At 46.0% G+C, this 12,682-nt stretch overlaps 1 protein-coding gene across 1 annotated transcript in view; it reads left to right on the top strand.

Moving 5' to 3' along the window:
* The window catches only part of LOC308465872 (uncharacterized protein), a 68,882-nt gene extending 63,686 nt beyond the window's left edge, over nucleotides 1-5,196 (top strand). Inside the window, exon 7 of the mRNA XM_080986205.1 lies at nucleotides 1,781-5,196. Within this exon, the coding sequence (XP_080842331.1) occupies nucleotides 1,781-3,405 (1,625 nt within the window). The 3' untranslated portion in view covers nucleotides 3,406-5,196. The remainder of the gene's footprint in view (nucleotides 1-1,780) is intronic.
* The last annotated feature ends 7,486 nt before the right edge of the window (nucleotides 5,197-12,682 follow it).

The raw sequence follows: 12,682 nt of genomic DNA, 5'->3' as shown, positions 1-12,682 counted from the left end.
CTCCTGTCTTTTCTAACGGCTCTTGTTCTTCCCCCTCCCTCAGCTCTGGGGCATTCCCTGGCAGCCCCGTGACAGACTCCTTACGGGGTCCTCACAGCAGGATCACATTCACCCAGTGCTATGCCAGCTGCACTAGCTCCCGCTGGAGTACAGGGTCAGGTTTAAGGTGCGGGTTTTAACCTTTAAAGCCCTATACAGCCTAGGACCCTCGTACCTATGAGACCGCCTCTCCTGGTATGTCCCACGGAGGACCTTACGGTCTTCAAACAAAAACATCTTGGAGGTCCCGGGCCACAGGGAGGTTAGGCTGGCCTCAACCAGATTTAGCAGTGGCTCCAATCTGGTGGAATGCTCTGTCACAAGAGACTAGGGCCCTGCGGGACTTGACATCTTTCCTCAGGGCCTGCAAGACAGAGCTGTTCCACCAGGCCTTTGGCCAGGGCACAGTCTGACCCCCTCTCTCCTTCTGTAATCTTCATAGAACTCTAACCTGGTGGTTGCTATTAATATGATTCTGAATTAATTCTAAAATGTATTTTAATTAATTGACTGTGTGATTTTATGATTTTTTTACCTGTTGTTAGCCGCTCTGACCGTGACTTTGGTCGGGAAGGGCGGGATACAAATAAAAATGTATCATCATCATCATCATCTGGGATTCCAAGAGCCTCACCGTGAATCCTGAATGGAGGGATATCAACTGTTTTCTCTGTGAATATTCTTCATTTCGTCAAGCTTTTTAAAGCAATGACCAGGCTTTTTTGAACTACCCAGGCCTTTTTAAATGTCATCTTCAGATTTTTTAGGGTAGTTGAAGTAAGTTCTGTCAGGTTTGTTGTTTTTGTTTTTGCGTTTGTCTGCATTTTATTGACCAAAGAGATGACTGACCTTGGAGATGAAGATAATTCCATGACTGAGCCAAACATTATCTATCCCAGATAAAAGCCAAGTAATATATCAGTAAATATCAGCCAACAAAGGTAGTAAAAATAATAGTAAGGCCTCATAACTAATTATTTTCAGTTCTTCCTCTATCACAAGCTTTCATTAACATTCTTAATAGCTGGCCTCAACAACATCAAAAATACCATCTCAGGACTATTTAATTGCTCATCTTCTAACATTATGTATGCCATCAAATGCCAACAGTGCCCTTCAGCTCTCTATATTGGACAAACAGGCCAAGCCCTACGCCAAAGGATAAATGGACATAAATCTGATATCAGGAATCACAAGACAGAGAAACCAGTAGGAGAACACTTCAGTCTCCCAGGACATTCTAAACAAGATCTCAAAGTAGCTGTCTTATTACAAAAGAATTTCAGAAATAGACTGGAAAAAAGAAGTTGCTGAATTGCAACTTATTACCAAACTTAAAACCCTGGAGAGACCTGGTCTGAATAGAGACATTGGATTCTTATCTCATTATTCATGGTATATGTAGCTATTTTTAGCCATCTCACCCCTTGCTTTTTCCTGTAAGACCAATTGCAGTCTTTAACAGTCTTCAACAGGTTTACCACACCTATCAGCCAATCACCCATTCCCACCACCCTTCTGAGTAATACCCCTCCCCACCCTCTCACTATATATAAGGGTCTGGTGACTTCGGTGTCAGTGTATCTGAAGAAGTGTGCATGCACACGAAAGGGCATACCAATAACAAACTTAGGTGATCTCTAAGATGCTACTGGAAGGAATTTTTTAATTCATTAACATCGTTCAATAATCTGGGGAATAATCTTCGTGAGGCTCTAATTAGCTTCTCTCTTCATTGCAGATGGTGATGAATTGGAAGGGAAGAACAAAGGGGACCACAACAGAATCCACATAGCGGAGAAGTCAAATAAATATCCTGGGTGTGGAGAGAACATCCGTCAGAGCTCCCAGTCCACCTCCCATCAAAGAAACAGCTTCATCCAGAGGGATAGCCTTACGTCACACGAAAGAACTCACAGTGGAGAGAAATTGTATCAGTGCTTGGAATGTGGAAAGAGCTTCAGTCGGAAGGATTATCTCATTTCCCATCAAAGAATTCATACAGGAGAGAAACCCTATCAGTGTTTGCAGTGTGGAAAGTGCTTCAGTCAGAGGAGCAATCTGACAACCCATCAAAGGATTCATACAGGGGAGACACCCTATAAGTGTTTGGAATGTGGAAAGAGATTCAGACAGAGCTCAGAGCTCACTTCCCATCACAGAATTCATACAGGGGAGAAACCCTATCAGTGCTTGGAATGTGGAAAGAGATTCAGACTGAGCTCAGAGCTCACTTCCCATCAAATAATTCATACAGGGGAGAAGCCTTATCAGTGCTTGGAATGTGGAAAGAGCTTCAGTCGGAGCCACAGCCTCACTTCCCATCTAATAAGTCATACAGGGGAGAAACCCTATCAGTGCCTGGAATGTGGAAAGAGCTTCAGACAGAGGAACAGTCTCACTTACCATCAAAGAATTCATACAGGGGAGAAACCCTATCAGTGCTTGGAATGTGGAAAGAGATTCAGACAGAGCTCAGAGCTCACTTCCCATCACAGAATTCATACAGGGGAGAAACCCTATCAGTGCTTGGAATGTGGAAAGAGCTTTCGTCAGAGTGGTGATCTCAATTCCCATCAAAGAATTCATACAGGGGAGAAACCTTTTCAGTGCCATGAATGTGGAAAGAGCTTCATTCAGAAGCCTAATCTCACTTCCCATCAAAGAATTCATACAGGTCAGAAACCATATAAATGCTTCCAATGTGGAAAGAGCTTCAGTCACAGCCATGAACTCACCATCCATCAAAGGATGCATACAGGAGAGAAACCCTATCCGTGCTTGGAATGTGGAAAGAGCTTCAGACAGAGGAGCAATCTGACAACCCATCAAAGGATTCATACAGGGGAGAAACCCTATCAGTGCTTGGAATGTGGAAAGAGATTCAGACAGAGGAACGGTCTCACTTACCATCAAAGAATTCATACAGGGGAGAAACCCTATCAGTGCTTGGAATGTGGAAAGAGCTTCAGTAACCGCCAAATTCTCACTTCCCATCAAAGAATTCATACAGGGGAGAAACCCTATCAGTGCTTGGAATGCGGAAAGAGCTTCAATTGTAGGACTAGTCTTACTTCCCATCAAAGAATTCATACAGGGGAGAAACCTTTTCAGTGCCATGAATGTGGAAAGAGCTTCATTCAGAAGACTAATCTCACCTCCCATCAAAGAATTCATACAGGTCAGAAACCATATAAATGCTTCCAATGTGGAAAGAGCTTCAGTCACAGCCATGAACTCACCATCCATCAAAGGATGCATACAGGTGAGAAACCCTATCAGTGCCAGGAATGTGGAAAGAGCTTTCGTGAGACGGGAAAACTTGCTGCTCATCGAAGAATTCATACAGGGGAGAAACCCTATTAATGCTTGGAATGTGGAGAGAGCTTCAGACAGAGTAGGAATCTGACAACCCATCAAAGATTTCATACAGGGGAGAAACCCTATCAGTGCTTGGAATGTGGAGAGAGCTTTCGTGATAAGGGTAAACTCACTTCCCATCAAAGAATTCATACTGGGGAGAAACCCTATCCATGCTTGGAATGTAGAAAGAGCTTCAGTCGGAGGGATAGTCTTACTTCCCATCAAAGAATTCATAAAGGGGAGAAACCCTATCAGTGCTTGGAATGTGGAAAGAGCTTCAGATGGAAGATTAGTTTCACCTTCCATCAAAATATTCATACAGGGGAGAATCCCTATCAATGCTTGGAATGTAGAAGGAGCTTCAGTCGGAAGGATGCTCTCACTTCCCATCAAAGAATTCATAAAGGAGAGAAACCCTATCAGTGCTTGGAATGTGGAAAGAGCTTCATTCGGAAGGATTATCTCACTTCCCATCAAAGAATTCATGAAGAGGAGAAACCCTAATAGTGCTTAGAATGTTTAAAGAACTAATAATAATAACAACAGATACAGGTAGGTAGCTGTGTTGGTCTGCCATAATCAAAACAAAATTTAAAAAATTCTTAACGCTGGGCAGCTCCCAACAGACTATTGAAAACATGATAAAAAATCAAGTATTGTTGTTGTTTAGTCGTTTAGCCGTGTCCGCCTCTTCATGACCCCAAACTCATGTTGGTAGCTTCAAGAACACTGTCCAACCATCTCGTCCTCTGTCGTGCCCTTCTCCTTGCGCCCTCCATCTTTCCCAACATCAGGGTCTTTTCCAGGGAGTCTTGTCATGAGGTGGCCAAAGTCTTGGAGCCTCAGCTTCAGGATGTGTCCTTCCAGTGAGCACTCAGGGCTGATTTCCTTCAGAATGGAGAGGTTTGATCTTCTTGCAGTCCATGGGACTCTCAAGAGTCTCCTCCAGCACCAGAATTCAAAAGCATCAATTCTTCGGCCATTAGCCTTCCTTATGGTTCAGCTCTCACTTCCATACTTTATTACTGGGAAAACCACAGCTTTAAGTATACGGAACTTTGTTGGCAAGGTGATGTCTCTGCTTTTTAAGATGCTGTCTAGGTTTGTCATTGCTTTCCTCCAAGAAGCAGGCGTCTTTTAATTTCGTGACTACAGTCGTCACCATCTGCAGTGATCATGGAACCCAAGGAAGTAAAATCTCTCACTGCCTCCATTTCTTCCCCTTCTATTTGCCGGGAGGTGATGGGCCCTGTGGCCATGATCTTAGTTTTATTGTTGTTGAGCTTCAGACCACATTTTTCACTCTCCGCTTTCACCCTCATTAAAAGGTTCTTTTAATTCCTCCTCACTTTCTGCAATCGAGGTTGTGTCATCTGCATATCTGAGGTTGTTGATATTTCTTCTGGCAATCTTTATTCCGGCTAGGGATTCATCCAGCCCAGCCTTTCGCATGATGAATTCTGCGTATAAGTTAAATAAGCAGGGAGACAATATACAGCCTTGTCATATTCCTTTCCCAAATTTGAACCAATCAGTTGTTTCATATCCAGTTCTAACTGTAGCTTCTTGTCCCACGTAGAGATTTCTCAGGACACAGATGAGGTGATCAGGTACTTCCATTTCTTTAAGAACTTGCTATAGTTTGCTGTGGTCGACACAGTTAAAGGCTTTTGCATAGTCAATGAAGCAGAAGTACATGTCTTTCTGGAACTCTCTAGCTTTCTCCATAATCCAGCTCATTTTTGCAATTTGGTCTCTGGTTCTTCTGCCTCTTCTAAATCCAGCTTGCACTTCTGGGAGTTCTTGGTCCACATACTGCTTGAGCCTTCCTTGTAGAATTTTAAGCATAACCTTGCTAGCATGTGAAATTAGCGCAATTGTGCGGAAGTTGGAGCATTCTTTGGCACTGCCCTTCTTTGGATTGGGATATAGACTGATGTTCTCCAATCCTCTGGCCACTGCTGAGTTTTCCAAACTTGCTGGCATATTGAGTGTAGCACCTTAACAGCATCATCTTTTAAAATTTTAAATAGTTCAGATGGAATATCATTGCTTTCTAAGGCCCATTTGACTTCACTCTCCAGGATGTCTGGCTCAAGGTCAGCAACCACACTACCTGGGGTGTACGAGACCTCCATATCTTTTTGGAATAATTCCTCTGTGTATTCTTGCCACCTCTTCTTGGTGTCTTCTGCTTATGTTAGGTCCTTACCACTTTGGTCCTTTATTTCCCCCATTTCCCTAACTCAGGGGATGGGACTTCTTCCTCCCAGTTCCCTCCACATAAACTTAGGGAATGGGATACGTTCCTGCTCAGTGTCTGCCCCAGAGATTAAACAGAGCCAAGAACACTCAGAAGCAGTCATAAATTAAAGCTTCTCTGTTCAAGCTACTTGGCAGCTGCACAAACGTTCCAGGCAGCCTACTTTCACTTTTCGGCAGCCACTTTTCTAGCTGGGATTCTTTTATGAGATTCTTGCCCATATTAGTAGATAGGATGGTCATCCGAACTGAATTTTCCGTTCCCGTCCATTTTAGTTCAGTGATGCCCAGGATGTCAATATTTATTATTCCTATCTCATTTTTGACCACATCCAGCTTACCAAGGTTGATGGTTCTTACATTCCAGGTTCCTAGCTCATAGTTCTGAGTTATTTAATCCCCTTCGCCACAACAAGGCACTGATCCATGAAGAAGCATCAAGCACTACTAAGAAGGCCCTCTGCCTGGTTCCATGTAACCGCACTTCTCGCAGTGAGGGAAATGTACTAGGAGCCAATGTAGGTCTTTCAGGACCGGTCTTATATGGCGGCAACTCCCAGTCACCAGTCCACCTGCCACATTCTGGATTAGATGTATTTTCCAGGTTACCTTCAAAGGTAGCTCCACGCAGAGCGCATTGCACTAGTCCAAGAGGGAGATAACCAGAGCATGCAGCAATCTGGCGAGACAGTACGGGCAGGGAGGGTCTCAGCCTGCATACCAGGTGGAGCTGGTAAACAGCTGCCCTGGGCACAGAATTGACCTGCATCCGCATGGACAGCTGTGAGTCCAAAATGAATCCCAGGCTGTACACCAGGTCCTTGAGGGGCAATTACCCCATTTAGGACTAGGGAGTCCCCCACACCTGCCTGCTCCCTGTCCCCCCAAAACAGTACTTCTGTCTTGTCAGGATTTAGCCTCAATCTGTTAAGTGCCATCCATCCTCCAACCGCCTCCAGACACTGCCGCTGCTTGTCCACCAGGTTTCTCTTACGCACAGCAACCCAGGCCTTGTGGGCGGGGAGGGGGGGTTGCAGTGAGTTTTAGGAAGTCACTAGTTTGCACGAGGCGTCCTATTGGGAAGGCCCAGTTCTCTGAGTGCATGTTCTGGAAGTTGGGCAATAGGGGCAGTACAGGATTCCTTTTGGTGTATTGACCTCCACGCTGCACCAAGGATTCTCTGGCTGAGCTACTTCAGGTCATGGCGGATGTTCTCCTGGAGACACCTAGTTTGGTTGTCCTTGGGGATTTTAACATCCATGCCAACACGACCTTACAAGGGGCCGCTCAGGACTTCGTGGAAAGCATGGCCTCCATGGGGCTGTCCCTGAATACATCTGGCCCAACCCATAGCCGCGGACATGCCTTGGACCTGGTGTTTACCTCTATGGATGTTGGTGATCTGACACTAAGTAAAAGCGAAATGAAAGAAGTGCCATGGTCAGATCACTTCCTGGTGCAACTGGACTTCTCCACGACCCTTCCCCTCTGCAGGGAAGGGTTGCGGAGTACTTTTGTCTTGTCAGGATTCAACCTTAATCTGTTAGCCGCCATCCATCCTCCAACTGCCTCCAGACACTCACACAGACCATTCACTGCCTTCATTGGTTCTGATGTAAAAGAGAGGTAGAGCTGGGTATTATCTGCATACTGATGAACACCCTGCCCTAATCCCCTGATGATCTCTCCCAGTGGCTTCATATAGGTGTTGAAAAGCATGGGGGAGAGGATGGAACCCTGAGGCACCCCACAAGCGAGAGCCAAGGATCCCAACACCACTTTCTGGACACGGCCCAGGAGGACGGAGCGGAACTACTGTATAACATTGCTCCCAGCTCCTCGAGGTGGTTGAGAAGCATGTGATGGTCGATGGTATCAAAGGCTGCTGATAGATCCAGCAGAACTAGGAAACAGCTTTCACTTTTGTCCCTAGTATGTCGGACATCATCGACCAACACGACCAAGGTAGTTTCAGTTCCATGATGAGGCCTGAATCCCTGGTTGGAAGGGATCCAAATGGTTCACATCCTCTATGCGTGCCTGGAGTTGTCCAGCAAACACCTGCTCTATCACTTTGCCCAAGAATAGAAGATCTGAGACTGGGCGATAGTTGGCCATATTGGCCAGGTCTAAAGATGTTTTTTTAAGAAGCGATTTAATAACTGCCCCTTTCAGTGGATCTAGGAAGGCTCGCTCGCAGAGGGAAGCATTCACCACCCCACAGAGCCCATCGCCCAGCCCTTCCTGGCTCGCTTTTATGAGCCAGGATGGTCAAGGATGAAGGAGACATGTGGTTGCTTTCACTCGTCCAAGTGGCCTGTCTGCATCCTCAGAGGTAACAGGTTGGAATCGATCCCATGCAACTTGACTAGACAGGACTCTAGCACTCTCACCCTGTCCCTGCTCCCACAGTGGAGTCTACCTCCTTCTGAATCTGAGTGACTTTACATGCAAAAAAACTTTGCAAAATAATAACAGGAGATCCTGGGGGCCTTTTCAGGCCCCGATGGCGCAGGTGGTTCTGTTAAATTACGAACCACCTGAAAGAGTCTCCTGCTGCTGTTTTCTGCAGATGCAATAGAGGCGGTCCCTTTTACCATCGCTATTGCACTTGGTGGGCTTGGCATTGAGCTGTAAACCATGTCTATTCTGATTCAGAATGAGTTTTCCGCCACTTGTGCTCTAGAGGTCTCAGCCATTCTTTCATTGCCCTCAGCTCTGAGGAAAACCACGGGGCTGTCTGGGCTCCATTCAATCAGATAGGGTGCTTCAGAGCCCGAGTCAATAGCCCTGGTTAACTCCACATTCCAGCAGGCCACCAGGGAATCAGCGGAAAGGGTTGCTGTGCGTAAGAGAAACCCGATGGACAAGCAGCGGCAAGAACAGGTCCATCTGCTTCAACCAACCAAGTCTCTGTCATGGATGCCAAGTCAAGCCCTCCATCCACAATTGAGTCCTGGATGACCGTTGTCTTGTGAATTGTTGACCTGGCCTTGCACAGCAGCACCTTCAGGTCATGTGGATCTCTCTTGTTGATTCCAGTATCCTTCCAGTCAAGACCAGACCTGGAGGCAGGGATAGTCTTCAAACAACGACTAAACCTGCCTCCTTGGTAAGGACATGGTCTGGTCTTAGTGTAACTCCTCCTCCTATCCATAATCACTGAGATCAGTGAGGAGATTTCACCCCTCCCATACCCAAGAATCTCCTGGTGATCTCCTGATGGTCTCTGCTGACTCTCCAGAGAGGAGGAGGCGTGTCCTGCCTATCTACTTATTCTGCCCAGCAACATATCAGTGTGTGTGTGTGAGTGAGAGTCAGTCAGTCAGTATATCGGAGAAAGTGAGAGTGTTAGAGATTCTAGAGATAAGATTGCTGCTAAGTGCAGCTGCAGACTCTCAGTGTAGCATTGATTTATGCTTAGAATATTCAGCTCTGTATATAGTTTTGTATCATAGTTGTAGTTACAGAATAAAAGGAAGATATTCTACAGAGCTGCTCTCCGAGTGGTTTGTACTCTGCAAGACTCTGCAAAACTCTGCTGCGCAACGACTGTATTATTGAGACAGTGAATCCGGTGCTCTCAGCTCTAAGCTGTGAGTCCACAGCACTGTGACCTGTTCCTGAGAGAAAGAAGGTCTCTGGCGGTGCTTCCCAGCTCGCCTAGCCCAGTCGGGGTTGAGGTGCATGAGTCCAGTTGGTGCACTGGCTCTAGGGCGATGCTGACAATCAGGTGTCCCAGTGCATCTCCTCCCACCCATGGAACCTGCCCCAGCCATTCTGTTGGTTGGTCCCCACTCCCAGGCTGCCCTGATCTTCTCCCCTTCAGTGCAGAAAACAAACTGTACAGTAAACCAATAAGACAGTAGAAAATATTTAAAAAAAAAAAAAAAAATCAACATTATACTAAAATTAAACTAATCCCCTGCCACAATTAAACTTTCATCCCACCCCCAACAGAGCAAAAACAGAACAAAAAAACACCAAAATTTAAAACACCACAGATTGAAAACTATTTTAAAACATTTAAAAACATTTTAGACATTTGCCCCAACCCCAGTTTGTTCCAGTGAGTTTGAGCTCTTCAGGACTCACAGCAGGGCAGTTTCCCTCCGGCCTCCCAGGAGTCTCTTATGCGGAACATCAAATGGTCCATCAAATAATTCATGCCAGGGGAGGAAGCATATCAGTGTTTGGAAAGTGGAAGAAGCTTCAGCTAGAGAAACAGTCTCACTGCCCAATCATAGAATTGTAGATTTCCAGGTAAAAGGTAAAGGACCCCTGGACGTTTAAGTCAAAGGCGACTGTGTGGCGGCACTCAGCTCGCTTTCAGGCCGAGGGAGCTGTCGTTTGTCCACACACAGATTTCCGAGTCATGTGGCAAGCATGACTAACCCGCTACTGGCACACAGAGGACCATGATGAGTTCCAGAGCACACAGATAGCACCGTTGACCTTCGCACTGCTGTGGTACCTATTTATCTACTTGCACTGGTGTGCTTTCGAACTGCTAGGTTGGCAGAAGCTGGGTCAGAGCAATGGGAGCTCACCCCATCATGGGGATTTGAACCGCTGACCTTCCAATCAGGAAGCCCAAGAGGCTCAGCGGTTTAGACCACAGCGCCACCCGCATCCCTACAAGAGTTGCAAGTACCCTGGGGTCATCCAGTCCAACCCTCTGCAACACAGGTATCTGATTTCAAGCATCCCTGAGAGATGGCCATCCACCATCTGCCAGTGAAGGAGAGACCACAAACTCCAGAGGGAGACCAGTCCATTCAGAAATGATTTTGGCCACGTAGAAGAAGAGTTTGTATTTGATATCCCGCATCATCATTACCCGAAGGAGTCTCAAAGCGACTAACATTCTCCCTTCCCTTCCTCCCCCACAACAAACACTCTGTGAGGTGAGTGGGGTGAGAGACTTCAAAGAAGTGTGACTAGCCCAAGGTCACCCAGCAGCTGCATGTGGAAGAGTGGAGACGCAAACCCGGTTCCCCAGATTACGAGTCCACCGCTCTTAACCACTACACCACACTGGCTCTTGTAGTAAACAACAGCATTTTTCTTTCCAAATTTAATGAGTAGGAAATCTCCAACATTTATATTTTCAGGATTGGGAACATCAATAATTGTACACTAGCAGGGCATGTGCCCCATGTCTTAGTGTATCAAAGTGCCCCAATGGACATTTTCAAGAAACTAACATTTATTAATAAAACCACTTAATTTATTTAAAAATCACATGTAATCTTGATTAATGAGTGGAATAACTTACTTGGTCTTAATAAATCTTAAGGATTTAAAACAGCATTGGAACACTTTTACATTTCTCATAATTGTTCATTTGGCTGCACTAAAAACACACCTACTCTTGTCAAATGCCAACAGCTAACTGGTGGGCAGTGTGGTCACAACTGTTGTACTCACACATCTATAGACATGTTTCTCAAAATTGAAATATTGTTGGTGTATCAATGTGCCCCTTACATCAATGTGCCCCCTCTCCCCTACATGCCAGAGAGGCTGCTTCCCTAGGCAAGGAAGGAGCAGGAATCCCTAAAGGGGAGGATCTGTATGTGATCCCATCTCTAGAGCTCACATAAACACCAGAGTGAAGGTGGCCGGGGCGTAAAAGCCAAAAGCATTGGCCTCGAATGCAGGCCTCAGGGACGCTTCTCCCCTTTCCCCCCATAGAGACCTGGGACCCCTTCTCCAGAAGGGATCTCCGAGAATCATAGAATCATAGAGTTGGAATAGACCACAAGGGCCATCGAGTCCAACCCCCTGCCAAGCAGGAAACACCATCAGAGCACTCCTGACATATGGTTGTCAAGCCTCTGCTTAAAGACCTCCAAAGAAGGAGACTCCACCACACTCCTTGGCAGCAAATTCCACTGTCAAACAGCTCTTACTGTCAGGAAGTTCTTCCTAATGTTTAGGTGGAATCTTCTTTCTTGTAGTTTGGATCCATTGCTCCGTGTCCGCTTCTTTGGAGCAGCAGAAAACAACCTTTCTCCCTCCTCTATGTGACATCCTTTTATATATTTGAACATGGCTATCATATCACCCCTTAACCTCCTCTTCTCCAGGCTAAACATGCCCAGCTCCCTTAGCCGTTCCTCATAAGGCATCGTTTCCAGGCCTTTGACCATTTTGGTTGCCCTCCTATGGACACGTTCCAGTTTGTCAGTGTCCTTCTTGAATTGTGGTGCCCAGAACTGGACACAGTACTCCAGGTGAGGTCTGACCAGAGCAGAATACAGTGGCACTATTACTTCCCTTGATCTAGATGCTATAGTCCTATTGATGCAGCCCAGAATTGCATTGGTTTTTTTAGCTGCCGCGTCACCCTGTTGGCTCATGTCAAGTTTGTGGTCAACCAAGACTCCTAGATCCTTTTCACATGTACTGCTCTCAAGCCAGGTGTCACCCATCTTGTATTTGTGCCTCTCATTTTTTTTGCCCAAGTGCAATACTTTACATTTCTCCCTGTTAAAATTCATTTTGTTTGTTTTGGCCCAGTTCTCTAATCTGTCAAGGTCGTTTTGAAGTGTGATCCTGTCCTCTGGGGTGTTAGCCACCCCTCCCAGTTTGGTGTCATCTGCAAATTTGATCAGGATGCCCTTGAGTCCATCATCCAAGTCGTTGATAAAGATGTTGAATAAGACCGGGCCCAAGACAGAACCCTGTGGCACCTCACTCTTCTCCAGGATGAAGAGGAACCATTGATGAGCACCCTTTGGGTTCGGTCAGTCAGCCAGTTACAAATCCACTGAGTGGTAGCATAGTCAAGACCGCATTTTACCAGCTTCTTTACAAGAATATCATGGGGCACCTTGCTGAATGCCTTGCTGAAATCAAGGTAGGCTACATCCACTGCGTTCCCTTCATCTACCAGGCTTGTAATTCTGTCAAAAAACGAGATCAGGTTAGTCTGACATGACTTATTTTTCAGAAATCCATGCTGACTATTGGTGATCACAGCATTCCTTTCTAGGTGCTCACAGACTGAGCA

The sequence above is a fragment of the Podarcis pityusensis genome (genome assembly GCF_964106645.2).
Source record: "Podarcis pityusensis genome assembly, chromosome: 2".
NCBI classification, from domain to species: Eukaryota; Metazoa; Chordata; class Lepidosauria; order Squamata; family Lacertidae; genus Podarcis; species Podarcis pityusensis.
The sequence above is the reverse complement of the archived record's forward strand: the minus strand, read 5'-3'. Positions and strand labels throughout refer to the sequence as shown.